We start from the raw sequence: 27,988 nt of genomic DNA on the forward strand, positions 1-27,988 counted from the left end.
CGTATCGGACAGGGAGAACGCAAGCTGTTCACAAAGCAAGATGACCAAGCTCAGGCTCCAGGTGTACCAAGGAAGATATTTCTACTGCCCGAATACCATGAACAGCTGTCCCCCAGTGAGTGATTCTGTGCCAGGCAGAGTGTTCTGTCTCCTACAAGGATTATCTCATTTAACGTCCACCGTGATCCTATGAGGTGGGATTGTCGTCTCTATTTTAGGGATGAGAAAACAAATGCTTGGGGAGCTGGAGTGCCTTCTATTTTTTGTCGGTGAGTAGCAGAGCGGGGACTTGATCTGGGGTGTCTGGCTTCAGAGCATGTGCTCCCTTACTGGAGGAGGCACAAGAGAAGATGAGCAGCAGGGATTAACTTTGGGGAGGGGACCAAGGGAGGCAGAGGTCTCCCAAGCAGAGTCTCAGGGGATTCATAGGCATGGTCAGGTGGGGAAGGATGTTTTCAGCAGAAAGAGCAACTGTGGAAAGAAAACACAGCCCTGAGGCAGTTGAGTATCTAGGGAATTGGATAGAGTCCAATGTCTTTTCACCATGACAAATCTTAACAAACAATGAAGAAGTAATTCATGATTTCTTCTCATTAAAAGGGGGTATTTTCTAAAATTGTATGAGTAGAACAATTGCTATGAGAGATTGATTGTATGAGAGAACAGAGGTTTTGCTATGAAACAAAAATTTAGCCTAAAGAGGATTAATACACAAACCCTCCCCACCCCCTTCTAGAAAGGGAACATCTATATCTCTAAGATCTTGCAGGAAATAAATAAGCCATCTCCTTTCCTTCAGGACAGTATTATTTTTTAATTAAATGAGAAATAATACACATATTCTCCTTGTGAAAAAAATAAAACCTAAAAACGGGTTGCCTGGGTGGCTCAGTCAGCTGGGCATCTGTCTTCAGCTCAGGTCATGATCCAGGGGTCCTGGGACTGAGCCCCGCATTGGGCTCCCTGCTTGGTGGGGAGTCTTCTTCTCCCTCTCCCTGCCACTCCCCCTGCTTGTTCTCTCTCTCTCTCTCTGTCAAATAAATAAATAAAATCTTAAAAAAACAAAATAAACCTACAGGTACAAGAGAGGATCAAGTCTGTTTTTGCCTGTACAGATCTTCCGTCCTGGCTTACTAAGTCACCACTGCTAACAGTTCGGAGTATATGTGTCCATGCATTTTTTTATAGGTCTGTACACACATACGCATACATATTGAAAACAGACAGAACTGCTTCTGTTTGCATGGGTTTACAGAAATGGTTCTATAGCTTGCTTTTTTGTTGTTGTTGCTTTTTACTTTATAATACATCTTAGAGCTCTGTTCATGTCATTTATACCCAATCCTTTGTTTTCAATGGCTACATCATATTCCATATTAGGGGTGCATCATAGTTTATGCCCCATCCCCTACGGATGGGTACTTAGATCATTTCTAATTTGGAACAATTGTGAACAGTGCCGGGGTAAGCAACCTTACACGTGTCTCATGGCACACATGCTACATATTTCTCTAGGACAGACACTAAGAAATGTTATTTTTGGATCTTAGGATATGCACATTAAAATTTTTTGATACTTGCAAATTGCCCTCTAAAGTGGAATTCCCAATTTTTGGTCTCCCCTGCTGGTTTTTGTCTAGAATGGTGAGAACTTTGGCAAGGAAGGTGGGGTGGAATGAGGAGACAGATCTTTTCAATGGCATATTTCATATCAGACTAAAGTATTTAGAAAAATAGCTACTTTTTTCATATTATAAACTAGATAAAGTAGAGCAGGAGAAAATCTTGGCATGGGGTGATACACCAAAGAAAGGCTCTCAAAGAGGGGGCCAGGCCCTATCCTCCAAGAATCCCTGGTGAGGGCTGGAGATAGGATAGGATGGGTAGGTTTCTCAAAGGGAAGTAAATGGTCGAAGACGACAAGATGCAGAGCCCTGTTAGGATTTGGGTGAAGGTCTCTGAGTAGGGACTGGGAAGAAGGGGCTAGGCGAGGCAGACGATGCTCTTCTTCCCTAGGCCTGCTCCTCACCTCCGGGGCCACCTGTTTTAGGCAAATCGGTCACCATCAAAACCACAGCACGAGGCACAGATTCTGGGGGGGGGGGGGAGGGGGGGCAGGCAGGGCTGCTCCTCACAAATGGCTGTTAGGGTCAAGCATTCCTGCCCAGCCAGTCTGAGCAAAGGTTTGTCTAATCTGGACGGTCTGGAATTTCAGGGGCAAAATGCAGTTCTTTGGTAACTTGGGAAAGCTGCCTCTGCGGACAGTGGTGGTTAGAAAGGCGCGCTTATGGTGGCTTTTAACGCATTAATGGTATATGAAGGAGGAGACAACCCTTCAGAACACAGCCCCGCTCTGCTCCCAAGTGTGCACCAATTAAGATGATTACTGGTTTCCTTACAACACAAATACTAATGGCCTGTCACGCTCTGGCATATTTTTCTTGGTAACCTTCAACTCGGAATGATTAATATGGCTCCTGTGGCAAGGCTCCTCCACACAAAGGCAGAAAACGTGGGGTAGAGGGAGGGGGTGCCCAGCTCTGAGGCCTGCACATCCAGTGAGGCAGACGTCTGTGAAAACACGTTCTGAAGGACTCTGATGGTAGGAGGCCACGGCCACGATTAGTGGGCGGGGGCGGGGAGTGGGGAATGTCCTGTGAACCCTCCCAGCAGTCAGCATCAGGGCTAGCTGTGTGACCCCACCAAGGTCCCTTTCTGTCTCTGGGCAGGGGAGGCACATAGACAGGAAGGAGGTGTATGGCACAGCATAGCTGCTAAGAGCACAGCTCTGAAATCTGGCAGACTTAGGTTTGAACGCTTCGCCTTTCTACGTTCCATTTCTGTAAGCCTCGGTTTGCTCATCTGAAAAATGGAAATAATATAGAATCTCCTTTCCTTAGGGTGCTGGGATGAAATGAGGTGATGCGTGCTGAGTGCTTGGCAAGCCCGGTGTCTGATACAGACTGAGCATCAATACTGTGGGCCACAGTTACTATTACTGTTGTTGTTTCACCAAACTAGGGAAACCGACATCAGTCTTGAGGCTCCCAAGGACACCCCACTTTCTCAATTTACATTTTCTAGAAACAGCTCCCCCCACAAAGAACACTTCCAATTTCCTTCTTCTACGTTAATCAAGATCAGAGAGGGCATCCAACTGCCCTAGACAGAACTCCTTCCCAGTGTTCCATGCATTTCATTCAGGGAGAAAAATGGTAAAGACCATCTCCATTTGGTCTTTTCAGAAATATGAACTGCTAGGTAGAGGTACCAATACCTCACTGAGGGTTTTAATCTAATATTCAGTAATTAATGAGGATGCAGTCAGAGGAAGCTCCTCTAACCACTCCTCTCCCCACCCATTCATCTTATGTAAAACACAGTGCAAACAGGATCTCAAAGCCATCTCTCTAAACTCAGTCATCACCCCTAAATCCTGCATTTTGGAGCACCCTGGGCATCATGGAAGTCTCTACCTCAGCTCATAGGGGAGCAGATCCTATGGGATACTGAAAGGGTCCTAGCATGGAGAGCAGAGGAGGGCTCACCTGCTTCCAGGGCCAGGCAGCTGTGTATGTGAAACGGGCCAGATGGAAACCCACAAATCCAACTGGGGTCACATGGGTGAGCCCAGAAATGATATCAGGAGAACCAGAGTGCCAGATTTACATGGGAATCCTCCCAACTTCCAACTAGTGACAATTCAATAGGATTTTAAAATTATTTTGAAGGCCTAGTAAGCAGGTCTATGGGGCTGTATCCTGCACCTTGAAAGGAACATAAACTCTTCAAAGCCGGAAATTTATGGCCTAGAGCAAAGGAGGAGTAATTTACCAAATGGAGTTCTCTAAACCAAAGGAGTTTAATGGATCAGAAAAAAGACAATAAAAACCACCTGTAGTTCTGACACCCAAACCACTCCTAACATTTTATGATCTCAAGCATTTAAAAATATATGTGTGTTTGCAGATGTTTTGCCTGGTTTTTATATTTCATAGGATGGGCCCAGATGTGCATGAATACCAATGGGTCCAGGATTCTTTTCCTGCGCTCACCTTTATGTTGCAATCGTCTTTGTGTGCTGCCCTCTTCAGGCAGCTCCTTTCAGCAAACGCTCTTCCTTGGCAAAATGTGCTTATGGGGCCATTTCTCTGGGATGCACACTCATATCAAAGTTTCTCATATCAAAGTCATGGACAGTACCCCTTAAAAGAAACAAACTACTGTGGGCTCCTCCATAAACACACCCAGGGATTTATCTGGGAAATAGCAGTTGAAGCAGCCAAGGTTTCTGACTTCCAACTGTGAATTTTCACTGCAAAGACAAGTGCCTTCATAGTTGCTAAAATAATGTTTTAAAATATTAAAACTCAAAATGAAAAGGCAAATTAAAAAACTCCTGGCTAGTTCTTGGCTCCACTAAACCCAGTGGAGAAACACTGGTGTAAGGTACAGTAGTGGGTCCCTGGGGACCCAAGGTCCTTATGAGCTGAGCCTCTGAAGTTTTTGTCTGGGAGCCCCTACCCTGTGGAGCCTTCTTCCCTGCAAGCCCAGGGCTTTGGAAACCACAGAGGCCACTGGTTTTCACCCATGTACTGTGGGGCCCAGGAGCTAAAACCAGATTCTCCTCCCATCTTTGGAGGGCTAGGGGGAGGCCACACTTTATTTTCTACACTGGGCTTTTGGGTAAGATTTCTTTTGAAAGAAGTTTTCACTATTGAAAAAAGAAAAAAAAAGTTGGAAAATCACAGATGTAGGCCATTTTCCTCATTTTGGGGATAGGGAGATGATGATCGGGAGAGGGGAAGGGCTTGAGGATGCAAGTTTTCTAAGGGGCTAGCACTCCCTCCCTCAGCTCCTCCCCACTATCCTGCCTCAGCTTTCTCTCCCAGACTCCTTCTTCTTCCTAAGGCCCCTGAGCATTCCTGTCGACCTTGTGTTCTTCTCCCTGAAATAAGCATCAGTTCCTCCAGTTTTTAAGGGTTCCCTATATATTTCCTCTTACGTGGAGATAGAAAGACACAAGGCATCGGGGTGATCTGTGCAACATGAGGGAGCCTCCAGCTGAACCTGGCATCATCTCAGATGTGTGCAGCCAAAGGTTTCTAGCATATCTGAGGGAGGGGGTTGGCTCGTATGGCAGGTCTGTAAATGCAGACATAATCTTCTTAGCTGGAGACACCGTTATGATTCCATAGAAAGAAGAAATGCATTCAACTTCAGAATCCGTTCCTGTTCTAAACATTAGAACAGAGGCTTTCAGGAAACGAAGGCTCTGAGTCTTATGGCCAAACATCTGATGGTGGCACTAAGGTTTAGGTCTGTGACTCCGAGGAAGAAGGGGCTGTGGGGTGGAGGTGGTCCTTGCTGTGGACCTGGGTCCTAGGCCTGAGTGAGGCTGGCCTCAGACTTGCTATGGGACCTTAAAGCACTCATTTCCATCCTGGGCTTCAAGTTCCTCAACTCTGAAATGTGGTTTCTACCACATGGTTAACTTCACTGAGGTACAGTAAGAATGGGAACACGGGATGGTATCTAGAGTCAATGTGACTTGTTTGTCATTTAACACCTGCATTTCACTTCATTTGCAAAATGGGAGCAAACCATGCTGGGAGGCATACAGAGGTAAAAAAGAAAGTTAGGCTATCAAAAAAAAAAAAATTCTTCAACACACAGTAGCAGTGGTTGCCTCAAACATATCATTTTTAGCAAGTGCTCACAGAGCCAGCAAGCTTTCAGGGCAGATGCATATCCTGTGTCTTTGCCCTTCAGTTGCTTACTCTCCAGCTGGAGGGCCGAGTGCCAGGCCTGGAGCCACACAGACCAAACAGGGAGGGTTCACCCTGCAGGAGCACCCAGGCTTCTCGACCCCAGGGAAGGGGGGCTAGCAGGGGCTGGAGCATCAAAGAAGCCTTCTCAGAGGACCTGACTCACTGGGTCTTAGAGGGTGATGAGGAATGTAAGGAGGCAGAAGAACGAAAGTGCAAATGGCTTTGCAGGGGCGTGTGTGAGGAGAGAAGAGGGTGATACTGGGGGCTGAGGTAGGACACTCAGGCTGGACTCTGTACCCTGAGAGGGCAGACATCTGACTCTGACCCCTCATCTGTCCCATCTCGGCCCCACAGAGCACTGGAGAGGCCTATGTGCCCAGTGCATATTAAGGAGCATCCTACTTCTATCACGCAAATGTCCTAATTCGGCACAATTTGCTACAGCACCACAACTGACAATGTGGTTGGGGCGACGAGAACGAGGAAAGCACAACCAATGCCTAACTTCTCAGCTGGCCTTGGAGTACAGATGACAACACACACGACTGATGCTGCTCACGAAGTGACAGGGTCACACGGGCAGACTCGGGGTTCCGCAGCACACCCCTGCCCAGAGCGCTAAGAGCCGCAATGCCATTGTTTGTTTCTCCCATCCAGCACACAACAGTGTGAGTGTCATCATGATAGGGTATACTAGACACAAAGCTGTGGGTTTTCTCAGAGGTTAAGGTGGAGGGCATCACATCCACATCCGGTCACTGGACCGTTGGAAACACCAAGGGCAGGGGATGGAATCTGGCTTTCTGAGTGTCCACCAAGGGGCTGCGAAGGAGTCTGAGTTTTGACCAATGGAAGTAGATGAGAGAATGCCAGGTAGAAAACTTTCCCCTCCTCTCTCCCGTCCATGTGTATACAGGGACTACTCACACATGCTGTTCCTTCTCACAATGTATGGAAGGAGCCCCCCACGCCTGCTGAGAGCACTCACCTGCTCACACTGGAGCCTACTGCGTCATGGCAGCTTCTGTTGGAACTACCTCTAGTTCCTTGCTCCTCCCTCCTACCCTCACCCTCACTATGTCTGACTTGCTCCTCCTAAGTAGCGTCAATGCCTTCATTGTTGCTTGGGGCCTGTTTTTGAGAGGACAGGCTAAGTAAGACAAAGAACACCCTACAATCGCTCTCATTTGTAAAATAAAAGTAAGTCATTCACAAGCAAGCACAGGTGCTTTAAAGGCTGTCTGGAACAGAATGACTTGCCTGGGGCACCTGGGTGGCTCAGTGGATTAAGCAGCAGACTTTTGATTTTGGGCTCAGGGTCCCAGGATCAAGCTCCCGTAGTGAAGGGCTCCACGCTCAGTGGGGAGTCTGCTTGAGGATTCTCTCTCTCTTTCCCCTCCCCCTCATGCGTGCCTGTACACACACTCTCTCTTTCTAAAATAAATAAATCTTTTGAAAAAAAAAATGACTTGCTTGCAACACATCTAACACATCCTGACCCACAGTGTCCTGACAGTATAGAAGAGACCAAGAGATGAGAATACAGCCTCAGGAGGGCTCTGAGTCAAGGACTCCAAGGTGCTCTTGTATCTGTTCATTAATTTAACAGACATTTAATGATGCCTCAATGCTCCTGGCATTGTGTGGGGTGCCAGGGATGCAGAGGTATCTAAGGTATGGTCCACATCCTCATCCTCAAGGAGCTTATGGTTGAGTAGGAAGGTGGACGTGGACATAGAAATGTTGGGGGTGCACTGCACATGAGCGGGGTATCTCAAGGGGAGAGTAGGGGCGCCTGGGTGGCTCAGTTGGTTACATGGCTGCCATTGGCTCAGGTCGTGATTCCAGGGTCCTGGGATCGAGCCTCCCACTGGGCTCCCTGCTGGATGGGCAGCTTACTTCTCCCTCTCCAATGCTTGTGCTTTCCCATTCTCTCCTTTCTCTCTCTTTCTCAAATAAATAAAATCTTTAAAAAAAAAAAAAAAAAAACAGGGGAGAGGGCAAAAGGAGGGAAGGATCCTCGCTGTCCTGTTTGAGGACAAGATGCGGGGAGAGATGGCCTCACTGTGATTGGTCCAGAAAGGTGGATAGGAGTTTGCCAAGAGGACAAGGGCTTTGTTCGACTCCTCTGGGGGAGGTAGACAGGGCTTCCCCTGTAAGGACCTTTGCCAGGGACCTGGTGAATGATTAAATCAAATGTGGTGGGATAATATTTGAGTAAACCCCGGGGAGTGGTGGTGTCTGCTTGTGCTGTCTGTTTGTGCTCACAACTGTTGCTTCACTCACTTTTACTACCACCCTTGACCACCCCATCCCTAAAAAACCTAAACAAAAACACCATGGCCCTAGAGACAGAAGCCATAACCAACATCAGAAAACAAAAACAAACAAAAGTTCCTGGCAAAGTCAAGTTGCTATCATAAACAATACATTTGGAAGAAGACCTCCTGTGTAAGCGTCCAGCCCCCATGGCCCTCATCATTACTTGGGGCTAAACAGACCTGGGCTCAGGGAGTGGACAGTAGTTAGAGAGCAGAGGGGGAGGTCGGAGCTGGTGAGGGTCCCTGGATCCAAGTGTCACTTTTAGATGACAGAGCTTGAGATAGGAAATCTCATTTTTTGAAAAAGTTTACATTTTTGCTTGCCTGAGTAAAATTTCTTCCTTTGCTATACTTATATCCTAATGTAAGACTTCAGAGAGATCAAAGCTTCCTTAAACCTGAAAATGTGAATAAAATGTCTTAAGCAGTTGCTATGGGAATTTGGCCCCATGAAATATGAAGAAAATGGTCAATGGGAGTGCAACTGTCACTTGGTGGCTGTGTTCAGGCACATGGCAGGGCTCAGAACTCCCCATCACCTTACCGAAGTTGGTCAACGTGCATTCACATGCCTGCCAGTGTCTCTGCCACTCACCTTGGGCTTTATCCAATGAATGCTAACCATTTTTTTTTAAGTATTTATTTATTCACGAGAGAGAAAGAGGCAGAGACATAGGCAGAGAGAGAAGCAGGCTCTTCGAGGGGAGACTGATGTGGGACTCGATCCCTGGACCTGGGATCATGCCCTGAGCCAAAGGCAGACGCTCAACCACTGAGCCACCCAGGCGTCCCTAACGCTAACCATTTACAAGGTTTCATAGCATTAAGTACCACTAAGCAGGCTTCTGCATGAACAGATGTATAATTGACATAATTTGAAAAATGGCAGGTGACAGTGTCAGGTCTAAGGCCAATTCCCTTTTGCTACCTGACTGATGTGCAAGGTCTCTGGGGGCAGGGACCAGAGAAATGGTAGAAAGTAGTGAGGTGGACCCAGGACCCACTCATCTCAGGAAAGCTCCCAAGCCCTACTACTCACTAGGTGTGTGATCTTTGCCAAGTCACTTCACCTCTCTAGTCACAAGCTCTGCATATGCAAAACGGGGATCATGCTATCCCTACCTCACAGGGTGGCTATGAAGAAGTCCTGAGACATGAGACATACCATTTAGTATTGAAGGCCAGCAGACCCAAATTAATAGGTGAACTTTATGTCCACCTGGGGAAGGGTGGTCAGCACTCACAGAGTTACTGCCATCAGGGTGGGCTGTGTTGAATTTGCCAGGCATCTGTGCCACAGACTGAGCCACAGGGATGTGGTTCAAGTCGTCTGCAATGATGTTGTAAGAACCTGACTCATTTCTATGACCTGAAAACAGCCGAGGCTTTTTGTGCTGCCTGCATGATTGAGGAACTCAGACGATGAAGTAATATTCATATGAATGTGTTCTTAGGTTCTAGTGTCTTGTCTCCTCTCCTTGAAGGATGTCCAATCTCTCAGCTTATGGATAGTGCTGGCGGAAACTCTTTCAACAGGAGTCTCAAAGCCAGCAGTGGAGTTACTTAGTAGCCCAGATTGCATTAAACAGATGCTACTCTGCCCAGCTGGAGCACAGAGAACAGATGAATGAACATCGCAAGAGAGCCTACAGCTAACTCCTTTGGAGGAATTCATCGAACTTGTTAGCAGCAGCTCTGATGTTGAGTTCTTGAAGCAACTAAGGTATTTGGTATTCAATTATAGCATGAGAATAGCTGCTAATTATCCTCTGCCTAGTTAGCTAAAGAAAAATGTTTTTGTCAGGGAAGCAAGAAAGAAGTCTATAAACCTTAAAAAATAAAGGGAGGGGCGCCTGGATGGCTTAGTTGGTTAAGCATCCAACTCTTGATTTTTGCTCAGGTCACGACTCAAGGTCGTGGGACAGAGCCCCATGTCGGGCTCTGTGCTGGGCACGGAGCCTGCTTAAGATTCCCTCCCTCCCTTCTCCCTCTGACCACCTCCCTCCACCCCATTCACTTGCATAAGCTCTCTTTCTCATAAATAAATAAATATGGGAATAGTTAATACCACAGAAACCAGCTACAAATCAGAGCTCCCTGCCTTCACTCCAGCTGGCTGTTACCTTTTACCAGCACACCATTGGCTATTTCCATTGGTTTTTGCTGTTATAAATAACACTGCAGTAAACATCCATGTCCAGGCATCTATTTGCTCATCTTTGATTGTTTCCTTAGAAAAATTTCTAGAGATGAAATTGCTAGATCAAAGGATATTTTTAGGCAGCTCGGATACACATACTGTCAACTTATACTCCTGCTAACAGGGCAGCATGAGTTTATTTCCCTGCATTGGTTAGAGCAGACATTTGAGCTGTGGACCATAGAGCCATGATCTGGCACCTGCCCCCACCGTGCTGAAGAACAAATAGGGCAAGTCCAGACATTATATACCAAGCACCACCTCCCGCTCTCCTCTCCCGTACCTCTAGCTCTCAGAGGACCGCATGTCACTGCTGTTTTGCACTTGGCTGTTTGGAGTAGCACTGTCCAAGAGAATTTTCTGTGGTGTTCTGTCTCTGTGCTGTCCTACGTGGTAGCCACTCATCATGTGAGGTTCCTGAACACGTGGAATGTGTCTTGTGTGACAGAGAATCTGAATTTTTAACTTTACCGGGTTTTAATTTAAATTTCAATAGCCACACATAGCTGGTAGCTACTGTATCAGACAACACAGCTCTAGGGGTTCAGGAAGGACTGTGGCTTACAGTTCTTCTATAATTGATAATCATGATAACGAGACATCCTGCATTATTTATACCAGCTCTGATTTCAAATATTTTGTTCCCACTGACCCATAAACATTGACATTCTGCAATTTCTTAAATGTCTGGAAATTCTGATATTTCAGAATTTATATTACATTCTCTCAGACTGCATTGCCCACCCAGAAACTCTATCAGACAATATCCCTTTAGGGCCTGGGAAATATTGAGCTCCCGGCTCAGCAGAGAAGCAGAGGACTGTCACTCAAGGGGTATAGTCTCTCAACAATCATTACTCTCAGTCTATTGCTGATGTACCATCCTGCCTGTGTGCTTTTGCTTATGATGTTCTCTTAGGCCAGGGAACTTCCTTCACTAGGCAATGACATCTCTTCTAGGAATCTCTCCCTGATTATTCCTTTGTAGAATTAAAGGCTGCACTGTCTGTGTGACCACTAAACATGGCTCATGGCTCAGGTGAGAGCCTTGAGTCACCACTTGGGACCTATTTAACCACTATTTTATTTATTAAACTATTTACTTATTTTAGAGAGAGACAGAGAGAGAGGGAGAGACAGGATCCCAAGCAGGTTTCATGCAGGGCTCAATCCCATGACCCTGAGATCATGACCTGAGCTGAAATCAAAGAGTCAGACGCTCGACCAACTGAACCACCCAGGTACCCCTAGACCTCATTTTAGATGAAATTTGAATAATGTTAGTACTGGATTTCTTACTCCAAAGCTGATTTGAAATAGCAAATTAAGGAGGGAAAAAGGCTCAAAGGGACAGAGACATAGGAGGTGACAGGAAGTAAAATCATCTAAGAGTCATACTGTAAGGGAGAAGATTCAGAAAAACATATAAATACCAAACCTGGGCTTCTGAAAACAGAGACACTAGGTCATTTTGTGAAAAGGCAAATATTTTTCTGGACCTCAGTAGTTCTTAAGGTAGGGCTATAGTAAATAACTGATATTCATTAAGACAACTATAAGGCATCAAATACTAACTCTAAACAATGAGTGAAGAGGCAAGGAAAGTCATCTTAAAGTTCTAGGATTTAAAGCTTGAAGGATTTTATAAGTCATCCATGCGTTATAGATGCAGACACTGAAACCCAAGGAGATGATGTAATTTGGTCAAGGTCACAAAGCCATTTACTGGCAGGGCTGGAACCAAAGCTGGTCTACTTGTTCTCGTATCAATACCTGGGAAAGTCACTTGATGAACTTTTTTACTCCACAATGCCATGGACTTGATGAGGAATTAATGGAGGAAAAAAATACTGTATCTTCTTAACCTCACTACACAAAGATATTTCCTTCTGTCACTAATGGTAAACAATGGGAAAGGATATGTCTTTGTATGGAAACAGGTGTCAAAGTAAGAATGAAACAGGAATTGGCATTTTTATCTTTATGATGAACACGGTGTGAACAGCACGACTTGGGAGTGATAATATTTGAAAGAGCATTCTTTAATTGGGGTGATTAATATCCAAATTGCTGTTACACGTGGGCAATAGATTCCAACTGTAATGAAAATGAAATCCCCCAAACCCATGGCTGTCCATCAAGATGCAAATGGCAGAAGAGAAGTAAGTAGCTGATGACACACAAATGGTTTCAATGCTCTGTGCATCAGAAGACATTTATTTTGGGGCTTTGGCCATGGAGAAAGAATAATAGGATTGATCTAAGGCAGTTATAAACCACCACTGATAGATAAATATACATCTTCTCGCTCTGTGCAGGAGCAGGTATTCAGAACAAGGTGGTGCACACAGACAGACAGCTCCTTAAATGATACCTTGCAATTACACTGCAGCCTTCCAGCAGATAATAAACCTTCAATGTCTTGAATAATTTAAAATTTTCCAGCGGCATGAAGGTTGAAAGGAAAGAAAATCACACTCTGCTTTGGAGGGAGAAAAAAAAAATCCTTAGCAGATCAACTGTGGGAATTCTGGCAGAAAAATGCCCAGTTTTCATTTGTTTTCCTGATAGGTGGATATAATCGTCCCAGCTCAACCTGGTCTCTGATTTTCAAAGTCAAAGAACCAAGAGTGAATGGATCTCTGAGAAATAAAATCGGAAAATATAAAGATTTAAATCTTTACATGGGGGATCCCTGGGTGGCGCAGCGGTTTGGTGCCTGCCTTTGGCCTAGGGCGTGATCCTGGAGACCCAGGATCGAATCCCATGTCGGGCTCCGGGTGCATGGAGCCTGCTTCTCCCTCTGCCTGTGTCTCTGCCTCTTTCTCTCTGTGTGACTATCATAAATAAATAAAAATTAAAAAAAAATAAATCTTTACATGTTATCACTACCATCACAAAGGTGATTATACATAATAGTATATTATTCTAGATTCAGATAAACTTGAGTTTGGATCCCAACTCCACTACTCATTTGTGGTGTGAACTTCTGATTCTGTTTCATCACCTGTATTATCAAGACAATAATGCCAATTATAGGATTCAGTGAGATTATAAATTAATATTTCCTGGCATATATTAAATGTTAATAAGAAATGGCATTAATTATTAGTTTCATAAATTATTATTACTAATGATAGTTTCAGTCTTGGGGGTCTTCAAGGTATAGCTACAAAGGAGGGTGAAGGGGAAAAAGGGACAGAAGAACATACAGCTTCATACCAAGGGAAATTATGGTGTCCAGGTTACTGCTTATGGTATGGTTAATGTAAGGTTACTCTGAGCCAGCCCCTGCTTTGAGCCTTCTATGAGCAATATCTCAATTAATCTGCACAGCTCTTTATGGAAGTAGCCCAATTTTACTCCCTGAGACACAGAGAGATTAAGTGCTAGTTCAATGTCACCCCACTGTCTTACTCTAGAGCAAGGGTCCTTAGAACCCAAGGATTCAAAGCCCAAAGAACTTAGGGTTTAAGTTTTGCATTTAATTTTTTAAAATAATTTGCACATTCACAATTTTATGCCCTTATAAAATAACAGTATCTTTAGGGGAGTCGATGGTCATAAAAGTTGATCCCTGGTACTGTTAAGGTGGGCTTTTGTAGTTAAGTTAGCTACAGACACTGGTGAATAGCTAAAGAAATTGTCATGAGAGTAAATGCCTTCGTGAGAGGACTAAGAATGCTGTTCAGTCCTATTACAAGTCTATATTGGATGTGCTCCATTAGCAGCTAGCTCAAATGTTAAAATGGGGTGGATAGTCAGCTGCACTGGTTGGGAAATGTATTCAAGGATGAGCTTTGGTGCCTATTTGGCTCACACAGTAAGTCAGGGAAGGAAAAAAAAATGACATAACCAGGGGGTTTATACCTGCAGCTGTAACCCTTGTCCTTTGAGCCCAGAGTAAGGCCAGGCCAGCAGCAGCATACTCACTGGGAACAGCTTGGACTGGGAGATAGGACTGTGTCCTGACTTCTGCAGATGCCTGATAGCTTGCGGGGGGTGTGCCCAACCAGCAGCAGGTGCTCCTGAATGGGAGCAGGATTTTATCACGAACCTGCCCTCTGACTGAAGTGCCTGGTGGGCTTGCACTTCTCATCTCAAAAATGTGCAGGCTGGCTTGAGATTCCTGAAAGTAGAGCAGAAATTCCCTAAACTCTGAAGTCGTGCTGCCTGGAAACACTAGGCTTCTTACCATCAGCAGAAAGCCTTGATTTCTTCCAGATTTAAAAATAGATTTTGCATGTGGGTAACTTGCAAATGCCTGAACTTGAGATTTTGCATGTGGAGAGCTTGCTAAGAGATAGGATCCGTGGGAGTGTGGAAGAAATATTTAAAAATAAAGGTTGAAATGTGAATAAAACCAGAGTGTCTGCTCTTGAACTTACTCTACCACCACGTTTTTAAGAAAACTATCTTGCAGTGGAAGGAATGTGGGGGTGGAGATACAAACAGGGTCTTCTGAAACCTGGAGGATGCTGTGGGAAGATCAGGGCAGAAATAAGCCTGGCTGACGGATGTTGCAGAGCGGAATAATTTTAATTCAAAATGAGGAAACACTTTCCCAAGAGCCACCCAGCTCAGCGTGACACAGTAGGACAGACCTGGCGCAGGCCATCAGCATTGCCCACCTGGTCTCATGAGACACTTGAGGCAAACCTCAAGAGGTGAGTACATGGAGCTGAAAGAACCAAAACCCAGGGTACCCTCCTTGAGCTTTTCTATTTCCAAAGTTATGAATGTGGTTAGAAGTAGACTCCTATGGAGGAAGCCCTTTGGGGGCAAAACGTTTGTGAGTGAGTTTTAAATGTCTCAGGAGAGGCCAGAAATCCACGTGCCAGAGAACAGGGCTTTGAAGTCAGGTGCCCTCAGGTTGGAGGAGATGTTGGTCTACTCCAGAAAAGATGGGACTAGTAACAGAAAAGGCAGAGAGCTTTTGATGGAGGACCAGGCAGGGACCCAAGCACATTCTCACATTAAAAGACCTTTTTTATTTTTTTTTTTTAAACTGGATGTCTCAGGAGGAATTTCTTCGATGCCTGCTGCACTTAGAGTTATGAGTTTGGTTGGGGCCTCAAACAGGTGATTATGGTAATTTAGAGAGAAAGTACCAAGCCATTTCTGTCACAAGGCCGTTCTAGCTTGAAAATAATAGTGCCTCCTTGTATTTATAGAGTGCTGAATACTTTCCAAAGCCCTCTCTCATCTATTATTTCATTTGTTCTTTACAACGGGGCCAGAGATGTGGGTTGTGGCTCTGCTGCAGGGCATTGAATGAGAGCTTTCCCCCCTTGGGACTTCAGTCTCCCTATGGTGCTTCTGGGATCACCTGCATCAGAATCCCCAGAAAGAGAGGCAAAAGATTCCCGGGCTCTACCCAGACAGAGAACCTGGATGTCTACTGGAGTGGGGCTTGGGAATCTGCATGCTAAATGTACTTCCCATGTGATTCCTATGTACACCAAAATTTGAGAGCCCCATTCTAGTATTTCATATCTCCTCAGCAATGAGATCTTGTCACATGAAACACACAAACTCAGCAATGAAAGAAACCCTGAAAAAGTATAAAATTCTGATGAGTGGGGAGAAAACAGTCTGGTGTTGGCTGAGTGTATGGTGATCATCCAGATAATAACAGCCTCTCGAGGATATAATTAGTGCCCTCAAAATTGGAATATGACTGTTTAATAATTTAAGTGAGATCATCAGGATTAATGAATAGCAGTTGAAATTAAATGTGGGACCATAAATCCACACGGCCTGTTCCAGGCTGGCACTTATTTGTGATGAGGTATCCTGGAAAACAGGGATCTGGTGGGGGCTGAACTCAACTCCTTCCACAAAGGCCATGTGTGTTTGCACCTCAGGCAGCCCAGACAGCACACAAGCTCAAAGAAATCACCATCCGACTACATCACATAGCATCTGTTTGTGATATCTGTCCTGCCATTCCTGGAATCCAGAGTTTTCCAAATCTAAGCATCATTTCAATGCTATCAAACTAGGATGAGGAGCTGGTTAAGAATGTGGATTACCACTGAGTCCATCTCTGTGGGTGGGCCCTGCTACTCTGCATTTTAACAAGCTCCTCAGTTGACGCTGACATAGGAGAGTCACATACTACAGCTTGAACCCCGCTGGAACTGGAGACCACAGGGGACACACTCCAGGTGCAGGCTGACTGTCCTTGAGGTCACTTTCTCCTTGGCCAGCTGGCTGGTGGTTCCTTGGGGTTCTTTCCTTCCATGGAAATCAGCATTCTCTTCAAAGTCATTGAATTTTTAGCTCATGAGGCTTTTATGCATTTCTGATTTCATCTAAACCCTACAACAGGACTTTGAGGTGGATGGGGTAGCTCAGCACCCAGCACTCCACCATTCCAGCTAATAGTAATAATAGCTGCCACCTCCATAATAGCATCATTAACAAGGACCATTTATTGAGCTATCCCCATGGCTGGGTGGTATTACTGCTCAGCTGTCCCTGCAGGAGCAGAGGAACAAAGTGGGGGCAAGGAGTAGTTCACCAAACTGACTCTGTCCCTCACTGGCCCTCAGCCGGAAGTCAGGAAGGAAACAGGGTTTTGTGTCTACTACAAAGAATCTGAAGAGTCAACTCTGCTCAGGAGCAAGGTCTATTTATAGGTCACTTCCATTCACTCATGAGTTCAAGCACTGCTTCTTCTATCTTATGGCATCAGGGACATATTTTCTGGGGAAAGTCAGGCCTGGTCTTTCCTCCCACCTGGTTGAAACATATCTGCTGGCTGTTGTGGGGGTTCTGGGAAGGTGATGGTTAGTTTGAATTTTACATTAAAAGAGATTGGAATGCAGCTGTTATTTAGAATATTCTAGACCATATATTCTGAGAGCATACAGAAAAAGTTAAACCAAAAAACAAACCCTAACAGTTTCTGAGAAAAAACTGGGCACAAAACATAGCTTTATAATCCCCCCTGTATTCATGCTCACTGCAGATTATTAGCAACGCCTGGTAAATCCCATGCATTAATAGGCACAGGAGGGGAGGACACACAGTTGATGGTGGGAGTTAATGGTTATTTTGAGATTCTTGGATGCTCATAAACAATGTGGGCATCTCTGAAGAGGTCTGCATTTATGAAGCGAACAAAATTAATTTTTTTTATTATTCTGGGAGGAACGAGCATTATTGGTCTTTCAAGAAAAGAAAGTAAGTGTACACAAGGATCCAGAAACATTGGAAAAGGCAGTCTGAATCTGTTAATACTTTACAGGAACCAATGTCACTAAGTAACACAAGAGAAAGGGATGTTATCATGGCCTTAAGACATCTTGTTTCTTTGTTCTATAAAATGATGCAAAATGGCATTTTTAGAAGATTTTCTATTTGAGATAGTAAATCTAGAGACTGAAGAGAGAAATTAAACTTTCAATGCCCATGAACACTCAATTGACTGGCAGGACTGCAATTTTCTCCTTTTAATTTTTGGAATAAATAAACAACATGTAAGTGTGTGGATTGGGCCTTCTTGATCTTTAAAGCTGTCAAGTATTGCCTATTTTTGGCCATAAAAACTGGCTAGATTTTTAGTTGCCAATGTTTACAACTCTGATGGTGCCTCTGGATTCAAATCAAACCAAAATCGGTGCTGATGTTGGGGAGTGCCTGATAAAGATACGATTGAACCTTTTAGGGGCTGGAAGTTCTGTAAGGAAATTGGGAAGAATGCCTGAAGCATCTTTATGCAGTAGGTTCATTTTATAGCTGCCTGTGTGTCGGGTGTCTGGAAGCAGGTTAGAGCTAATGCCTATATTTTGGCCAGTGTGCTTCAGGAACGGGTTAGAAACTGTATTATTTAGAGAATGGGGCTGATATTTATAGTGAATGAAAACAGCAGGACATATCTATTAGACATAAACATTTCTTTACCTAAAAGCTTTTTGTTGTTTTTACCTAAAAGTTGTTTTACCTAAGAGGTACGGTAGAGAGAGGAAGGTTATTTCTTGTACTTTGGTTTGTACTTTCTACTAAGCATGAATTTTCCCTTTAGGTAAATGTTGGCAACTAAGAAGCTTGCTATCAAACCAAATATGACTTATTCAAATCACTTACAAGAGGGCCTGGTCCACAGTAAATGCTACACAGGTACCATGCAGCATTATTATTATTGCTGCTATTGCCATATCCTTTCTGGGATGCAGATAAGATGAGGCCTTTCAGCTCCCCACCAAATAAGCTAAGTGTGAATGATGTAAAAAGACTTGGTTGGTTTGAACCAAATCAAGTTAGGTACTAAGGAACCTCTTACTTTCATTTCAGCTTCAAATTTCATCTCCCTCAAGACCCTGAATAAGTAACAATTCATGTCAGCCCTAAGCCGAGGGCTTTCTGTGGTCCTCCTTCCGGAGGCCTTATTTCAAAGACCTCCAATAATAACCTGCTATCTTGGGTTTTGCTTCCTCCCATTATGTTTTCAAGGAAACACTAAAACAGTAAAAGGGTTAGATTTTAATCCTCACAAGAAAATCAGGAGAATATCAGCAATTTAGCACAGTTGTGCTGCACCAAGTTTTTAAAATGTAGAAGGCTCACCCACCTCAATAGAAGTGTCACCTTTCTGAAAATACAATGCAGCTCTTTTCCACTACAGAAATGATTCTTTTCCAAACATCAGAGCTTTTGATGCTTCAGATGCAATCTGAGCGATTTATTTGATTTTTTTTGCTATCTCAGTAAATCATTTATACAGTGCTTGATTCACGAATTCTTTTTAAAAGATGCACAAAATATCCCATAAAAATATTGACTCCTGCATCTGTTGTTCCTGCCAGATACCCACCAAAAGGTTTATAGATTTCCCTCATTATAAACTAATTGATATTCTGTAACAGCTCTAATCTTCTTAATAGTCCTCTCCTTTGGATTCCAAGAGAGAAGCGTTCTGGATGTCAAAGATATACAGGAGAAGGGAACCAAGAAGCCTGTGGATTTTCAGTGGTAAGATACCCTAGAGACTGATGCTTAAGATGTGGGATTCTTAAGATTACAGAGCCCATCGGGGGGAAGATCAATCCCTCCTGTCAAGTGGGATTCCTGACCAGGAGGAGACTAGCGTAGTCCCCATTTATCTGTGGTTTTGCGTTCTCTGGTTTCAGCTACCTCCAGTCATCAATGGTTCAGGAGGCAGGTGACCCTCCTTCTGACTTATGGTCAGAAGGTCAACAGTAGCCTAATGCCACATCACAGTGCCTACATCATTCATCTCACTTCACCTCATCCTGGAGGCATTTTATCATCTTATATCATCACAAGAAGAAGAGTGAGTATAACACAAGAATACATTTTGAGTGACAGAGAGAAAAACCACATTCACACAGCTTTTATTACAGTATATCGTTATAATTATTGTATTTGATTAGTTTTATTAATCTGTGTATAATTTATAAATTAAACTTTATTACATGTATATATGGATAGGAAAAATGTGGTAAATATGGAGCTTGGTACTGTGTGTGGTTTCAGGCATCCACTGGGGTTCTTAAGACATCCCCCCACCAATAAGAGGAGGAGTACTGTACTGTAATGGCAGGTAAGCAGGTTAAGCCACTTACCGCCCATCTCTTTGAGCCTTTGTTTTCTCATCTATAAGATAGAACTATTTCTCCTACCCTCATACCGTAGAGGGAAGAGTATTTCCCTTCTGGGGTGGTCAGTGGGGTGGCACTGGGCAGGCCAAAAAACAGTCATTCTCCCCACACGGCCTGCTTCATCCTTTCCTCCCTGTGGTGTGCTCATCGGCACAGGCTCTGCCCTTGCCAGGGAGGCTTATGATTCCTCAGCTGCTAAGCTCGTCCCTGGGTCAGTTAGTTCAGGAGGGAAGCAGCAGGAACAGATCGATGTGAGGTTTTCTGGATCAACCTCTCCAACAACACAGCTGATATTCTGGGGTCATCTGACTCCTGTCTCTTCTTCACAGTTGACTCAGAGGCAGAGAATTGTGACAGTTTATAATGACAAGGGGAACTGGTGGTAGAAAGTTAAGTGAAAGCAACCTGGATACAAAGTTAAATATGACCGGATGTCCACTACACACAGTGCAATGTGAAGGCACTGAATGTAGATTCACATTATGGTACATTATCTAGCTATTAAAAAACAGTTGAGTTAGCTCTATATCTTTTGACCCAAGGGATGTCTGTGATACATTAACAGGAGTAAAAAGAGTAATGTGTACAGGATGACCCCATTAAAAGGAAAAAAAAAAAAACCATGTAAAGATTAGGGCTAAAGGCTTTAGCATCAGTATTCACGGTTTTAAATCAAAGCTCTGCCTCTTTGGATTAAATATACACTGGCTACTTCCTTAAAGCTCTCTGTATCTCAGTTTTCTCATCTGTAAATTGGGGATTTAAAATATGATCTTTTCAGGTAGAAAAAAAGAGATTTGAGATCATTGAGTCCAGTGGTTTTCACACTGGGAATGACAGCCCCACAAGAGTGGCCTGGTAATGAATGAGTGAATTCACTTAGCACAGAGTAAGCTCTCAGTAAGTATTAGTTCTTGTTATTACACGTTGTTACATGTTAGTATAATTATGCAGAATAATGCACACCAGACTATTAACATTAGTTACCCCAGTTGGAATGGAACTAAAGGGGGATTAGGAGGGTATGAATAAGGAAATGGCCCGTGGGTGGCTCAGTCAGTTAAGTGTCTGCCTTCGGCTCAGGTCATGATCTCAGGGTCCTGGGATTGAGCCCTACATGGGGCTCCTTGCTCAGCGAGGAGTCTGTTTCTCTGTCTCCCTCTGCCCCTCTCCTGCTTGAGCTCTCTCTCTCTCATATCAATCAATCAATCAATCAATCAATCAATCAACCTTATAGTAAAGAAAATGGAAATGAAAAGACACTGGAAACCAAACAAGACATGCAAGTGGTAGATAAGCATGTAAAAAGATGCAACAGTAAAGGTCAGAGGGAAATGTAAGTGAGAACAAGATACTCCTACATACCTACTAAAATGGCAAAAATCTGGAACAATGACAAGACCAAATGTGGAGCAACAGCAACTCTCATTCATAGCTGGTAGGAATACAAAATGGTACAGGTGCTTCGGAAGAGGGTCTAGTAGTTTCTTACACAATTAACATACTCTTCCTATGTAATTCAGAAATTGTGCTCCTTGGTGTTTACCTATGTGAGCTAAAACATATACACACAAAAACCTGTGTCTGGACATTTATAATAGGTTTATTTATAACTACCCAAACTTGGAAGCAACCAAGATGTCCTTTTGCAGAGGAGTAGATAAACTGTGATACATCCAGATAATGGAGTATTAGTCTGCACCAAAAGGAAATGAGCTACAAGCCATAAAAAGACAAGGAGAAACCTTAAATGCCTATTACTAAGTAAGAGAAGCCAATCTGAAAAGGCTACATACAATGATTCCAGTTATATTCGACATTCTGGAAAAGGTAAAACTATGGAGACAGCAAGCAGGGCAGTGGCTGCCAGGGGTTAGGCAGAGAGAAGGATGAAAAGGCAGAGCACAGAAGAGTTTTAAGGCAGTGACACTATTCAGTATGACACCATAATGGTGGATATATGTCTTCATACATTTGTCCAAACCCAAACCCTTCATACATGACAAACCCATTTGTCATATACGACAAAGAGTGAACCCACATAAAACTATATATTTGGGTCAATATATATTATTGATAATGGGTTAAGGTAGGTCCGTTAGTTGTCACAAATGAACCACTCTGATGCAGGTGCAGAGCACTGATGGGGCCTGGGGGCTAGCTATGTATGGGGTAGGGGTAGAGGGGTATATGGGAACTCTGTACTTTCAGCTTAATGTTGCAGTGAACCTAAAGTTGATATACAAAATAAAGTCTATTAAAACAAAAAGAACCCCGATTGGGGGGGGGTGCGTAGCCTAAAAGCTAATAGTAATTACCTGCAAGTGATGAGGTTATATCAATAGCTCTTTCTATACTTTGTCCGTTTTCTCCTCCACTCCTAGTCCCGGCTCATGCTGTTCTCTTCACCTCCAACTCTTTGCCCCTGCCCCCCCATGCGCCCGGGAGTAGTATCTACTTATCCCTTAGGATTGAGTTTAGCTGGAGTTTTCTCTGGGAAATCTTCCGTGACCTTCTCTGTGCTCCACAGAACCTGGATCTCCACCAAGGGGCACACATTCCATGGTCTTATGATTGTCTCTTACCTCATCTATCTGCCCCTTATGTATGTGAGCCTTTGCGGTGGGGAGGAGGGGTGGTCTGTTTTAATCCTTATATCCCCAGCACCTAGTACAGCACCCAGTATGATCAATTCATGAATTCTGTTGAATATATGAATATGAATTAAATCAGGACAAGTGTAAAGAGAAACAAAAAAACAGTACAAAACTCATGCTAAAAGAACTGAAACAGTATAGTGTAAGTGGGGAATAGCCACTCTAATTAGTTGTGGGGGTCCCAGAAGCAAACGAAGGCTGAGAGAGAACAGATGGGTATGCTTAGGGGCAGTGTCAAGAGTGGTATGGTGAAATGCAGATCAGAACAGGGCAAAATGGATATCCTTGATGGGTCCCCATGACTGGCATGATATGAAAGTGCAAGTCAGAATTAATAAGCCCATCATGGAAAGAGGACTGACTCTAGCTCTATTGGTGAGGGTCTCTACTGTGTGAGCCAGTGGCCCAGCAATGTCCATAATCCTCCCGGTACCAATCACTGCTGACAATCCATCAGGAGCTCTGCAAACACTTGAAACACCTGCTTAAGATTTCCTTCCAGGGCACTATTCCCTGTACACGTTTGTGTGTGTGTGTGTGTGTGTGTGTGTGTGTGTGTGTGTGTTCCCTGATAGGGAGTTGAGCTGGGGAGGATACTGTCCATGAGATCATACTATAGCCTTTCATTTCTGTACCTCATAATTCCAGGTAGCTCACTATTCAGTCAAGGGCATAACACTTTCCATTACTATATATCCTATTTTTCTGCAAAACCAACCCTATTTAAAAATGGGGAGAAGGAGAAAAGGAATAGAAAAAAAAAAAACAACAACAAATCAACAGAGGTCTCTCTTGTTTCTTCTAATAAAAAATCTCCCATCTGGGCAGTGTAATCTGGAGGCAGATCTGCTCCTCTACACCCTCATCTCTCTCTCTCCCACTAGGGCAAAAACACCTCTATGTCCTCCTAATCCTCAAGCAAAGCTCAGACATTTGAAGAGCTTTTGGACACCCCTGGAAAACTCTGCAGCACTCTATTTGCAGGCAAGGCCAGGATTATTCTGGGGTCAGCATCAGCCTCTAGTCTAGTCCCCAGGGCTGCCTGCACAAAGCTCTGGATCTTATTTCAAGCATTCATCTGCTCCAATTTTGTCTCCTACCCGAGGTCTCAACCCTTAGCTGAATTACAATTAGTTGCCCTGAGGATCCTGGAGGAGACTCATTTCAGAGCAAAATGCCTTCTGCTGGGCAGTGCCAATCTAGCCTGTAGTTAGCATCAGTGAATTTCGACTCTGAGAACTGCCTCTGCTCAGACGGCCCAGAGAAATCTGTCTTTTATGATGGCCCATATTTGCTGTACTTTGGACAGGCCTCTCCATAGTTCTGAAATTGTTTCTCCCAAATCTCATTTTTAAAACAATCACTGCTGAGTAAGTTTTCTTCCAAAGCTGCCTTAAGAATTTCTTCTCAAAGCATGAATAATGATTGCTTTTCTGAAAAATGCAGGTTGTGGAATCTGACAGCTAATGCTCAGGACTGAGGGGCAGAAGAAAGAGTTCACCTCTGGGCTGCATGCCTGATTCATTGAGAAAAAGAGGTCACAGTTAGGGGCCACTGAGAAGTGGGCTAGTATCTCTTCTCTTCCCTGTCTTATTATTAGGGTCTGGCCATGGCACCGCACTGGATCAGTGTTTTTGCTCTCTGGAGAAAGAGATGCACTTAGAAGATGGAATTCTCATGAAATTTGTCCCTTCTTCCTCAAGACTGTCACATTCTTTTACTATTGAGGGGGTGGGGGATTGCATCATGTTATTTTTATCACTGGGATATTAGAGATGGAAACCATTACAGTCCAGGATAGGATGTGTTTGATAATGAGCTCTTTTGTAGCAAAAACTCTGCTCTTTAATACAATGGAAAAGTAATTTATTGAGAAGTGTCCTTGGGGATAGAAAAGAGTAATGCACGTCTATAGATGTTTTTCGTAGCCAGCCAAGGTGAGGAGGGACAGGCTACACTGGGAGCCCAGAGATGGGCTTCTCATCCCTTCTCTGCAACCAGCCAGCTGTGTGCTCTAGTTAAGCCTGTCCATGCCCCAGTCCTTGGGTTTCCCACCTGTACAATGAGCAGGCTAAGTGGCATCTGTGATTATCACACATTTTTAAGCAGGGCAGTTCCTCTTCAGAAACCAAATATAGACCATGCCAGGAGAGGGACCTGAATCCCACCTGCACCTGTGAGGTTCGCCATTCTGCTCATAGTACTCCCTAAAGCATCCTGGGACCCTTACTGCTCTGAGATGCACAGTGGAAGCCAGCAGGCTAGATGGTCTTAAAATTCTTTTCTAATTGAGCAAGGAGAAACACTTGTTTCTAATCCAGCTGATGTCTGGTTTATTCTACCTCTGGAGGACTAATGCCCCACAACATGCACAGAGTGATCCTGTCAAGTGTTATAGGTCCACTTCCCAGGACAGCTGATGCTTCAGAAAACAAGTGACAGGGACCCAAGGCTGTGCACAAAGACATAGGCTAGCACCAGGCATGGAAGGAACGTCTGTGTCTTCCCCAACCACATCTGTCTCAGTGACTGAAGAGGACCCTGCTGCTAGTATAGCTAGTGTGCGTGTGCGCGCGCACCATGCATTTCCTTCCTTCTTCCCTCCTTGTTCATTCATTCACTAATTCACACACAGATATGAGTCACCTGCTCTGGACCACAAATGATCTAGTAAGGAGGACTAACAACAAACAGGCCAACAAACAGCCGTGCAACCACACATGGAGAAGAATGAGTGGCGGTGGTGCTGGAGGAGCCAGCCATGGGAAGATCTGGGAAGAGAGTGCCCGGGCAGAGGGAACAGCAGGGGAAGACCCGAAGGAAGGATGGAAGTTGGCCTGCTCTAGGACAGAGAGCCCTGCTGTGGTTGGTACACAGGTAGCAAGAGTAAGTGAGTATAACCCTACTCCTGTGGCCTTCGGGTACAGCCACAACAAGCCCGTTCAGAGCAGGCAAGCTGTGGTTCAGTCTTCTCATCTGTGGAATGCTGTGACAGATACTGTAGAAGGGCTCACTCAATAGCTTCTCTAGTGCACTTCTTCCTCTCCTACCTCTATTCAAGAGGCCCCAAGTCAAAACACTTATATTTGCAGCCATCCTGGCAGATAGGGATGCCTGGATGTCAGAGTTCTAGCCAAAAGTCTTTCCTGAATGAGAAGACTTTCCTGAATAAGAAGGCAAAATCTTGAAAAAGGGAGGTTCTGTTCTCTTTACCCCTCTTCCTTCTTCTTCTCTGAAAGGCAGACTTCCTAGACATCAGCCATTGTGTGACCATGAGGATGAGGCAGCAGGAACAGAAAAGCCTGGTTCTTTGATGATAGCCTGAGGCAGCTGTACCAATCCTGGATCTTATTATGAAATGAATGAATGAATGAATGAATGAATGAATGAATGAATGAATGAATCCCTTACTGGTTTGAGCTATTGTTGATCAAGTTTTCTGTTATTTGCAGTTTAGTACATTGCTACATGAATATAAACAGGACAAAAACAGAATCTACTTCATGTTGTGGGAACTAAATGAGATACTGTGTACAAGGCCAGAGTCATAGCCAGGCACACAGCAAGCATCAGTAAATGGTGGCCCATATGTTGGTGCTGCTGAAGAAGAAAATCTGTCTCCCCTTTGGCCAGGAAGCTGGTTGGGGTGGGCCCTACCTCGATCACTGAAGTCATCAACCAGCACAATTTCGGCGATCAGCTCCGAGGGTGAGCGGTTCAGCACGCTGTGGACAGTGCGGAGGAGAGAGGACCAGCCCTCGTTGTGGAAGGGGATGATGATGCTGGTGTTGGGGAGCGTCTCCAGGTAGCGTTTACTGTTGCAGCTAGAGGGAGACACAGGGGACAAGAGAGGACAGGTTCAGCTCTTGTCTTGCCAAGAGAACTCAAGAAGCACACAGTTTGGCTAACCACAAATACCACTCCTTTCCAGCTTCTGGGATGACTGCAAGCCAGGGACACCTCAGTCACTAGAACCTCTTCCACTTAGCATCCCGAAGTCCTGCCTTCAATTCCTGCACACACGGTACACAGGGATATGTATATAAGATGACCCTGACTCTGTATAAGAGCAGTTACAAACTGACAACAGCCAGCACTGAGGGAGCAGCACCGGGGTTGGGTGCTCTCCATGTGCTAACCTGTTTAAGCCTCTATCATTATAGGTACACGGTACATGGTTACCTATCCTCATGATTCCAAACAGAAGACAGTCCTTCAGTAATGCTCTGGCCTCTCTCCTCACCCCTTGCACACTCCTCACCAGTGGAAGAGAAACCTTTTACCCACAAGTCTGGAAGAATAAACTGGGCTTCACTGGCTCAGCCCCTCTGCTCACTCCTTGGATTCTGCTGGCAGAGGGCATATTTTTTTCCTCTGCTCTCTACCAGTCCCATGGTAAGCATGGGGGTGGAGGGCCCTGCCCCTGTGGATCTTTAATGTCAATGTAACAGCCAAAAGAATTAACAGAGTTCCTTAATATCGTCAAATATCTAGCTGGTGTTCAAGTTCTGCCAATCTTCTTCTACCTTTTTATAGTTGTTTAAATCAAGATCAAGACAAAGCCCACATGCTGCTTCTAGCTGATGTGCCTTCTAAGTCTCTTTTTTCCTTACAATTTCTTTCTTGAAGAAACTGGGTCATTTGTGCTATTGGATTTCCTACAGTCTGCATTTTGCTGCTTGCGTCTTTGTGGTGTCTCTGAACATGTTCCTCTGTTCACCCCTCTTTGGTTCCTGTAAATCAGTAGCAAGATCTAGAGGCTTAGCCTACTTTGATGAGATACTCTGGCAACCTCTTCATAGTGGTGTGAGCCTCCTACAGGAGACACATACTGTCCAGTTGTCTTTCCTTTTGTAATGTTGGTGGCCACTGATGATCAATGCCTAAATCCTTCATTTCATCATCACGGGTTTGCAAAATGGTGAGACTCTTATTCTATCATTTACTAGTTGGGATACTATAATGAAGGAAAATTACCACATCAACTATTTGGTTGAGGTACAGGAAAATATAGGAAAAGTACAGACAGAAGGAAAGGGGTGGAGGAAGTTGGGGAAGGGCAGAGGGAGATGGAGAGAATATCAAGCAGACTCCACACCCAGCACAGATCCCAGTGTGGGGCTCAATCCTAGCACCCTGGGATCGTGACCATGAGCTGAAGGCAGACGCTTAACTGACTAAGCCATCCAAGCACTCCTGAGCTAGAAATATATTTTCATACATAACATCATGAGTTCATGCTGAAGTTTTATATTTAATATATAGGACTACAGAGTTTTACTGAACATTAATTTTATATTGCATGTTCTTTTTAATTGAGATATAATTCACATACCATAAAATTCAACATAAAATTCACCCTTTTAAAGTGTATAATTCACTATTTTTTTTAAAAGATTTTATTTATTTA

The 27,988-nt window shown here is 44.2% G+C and overlaps 1 protein-coding gene and 1 long non-coding RNA gene across 9 annotated transcripts in view; one reads left to right on the forward strand and one right to left on the reverse strand.

Moving 5' to 3' along the window:
• Positions 1-27,988, reverse strand: part of GALNT10 (polypeptide N-acetylgalactosaminyltransferase 10) — a 216,506-nt gene that overhangs the window by 64,913 nt on the left and 123,605 nt on the right. For all 8 annotated transcript variants that reach the window (XR_005358379.1, XR_005358378.1, XR_005358375.1 and 5 more), the window contains exon 4: positions 26,236-26,402. Coding sequence is in view for 2 of the 8 variants with exons in the window: in XM_038534954.1 (XP_038390882.1) it covers positions 26,236-26,402 (167 nt within the window). In the remaining 6 variants the exon portion in view is untranslated. The remainder of the gene's footprint in view (positions 1-26,235; positions 26,403-27,988) is intronic.
• On the forward strand, positions 16-27,932 carry LOC119871522. Its single transcript, XR_005358382.1, has 3 exons — positions 16-269; positions 25,214-25,464; positions 26,031-27,932. It is a non-coding gene; the product is annotated as an uncharacterized LOC119871522 (long non-coding RNA).

Source organism: Canis lupus, chromosome 4, assembly GCF_011100685.1.
Source record: "Canis lupus familiaris isolate Mischka breed German Shepherd chromosome 4, alternate assembly UU_Cfam_GSD_1.0, whole genome shotgun sequence".
In the NCBI taxonomy this organism is placed as follows: Eukaryota; Metazoa; Chordata; class Mammalia; order Carnivora; family Canidae; genus Canis; species Canis lupus.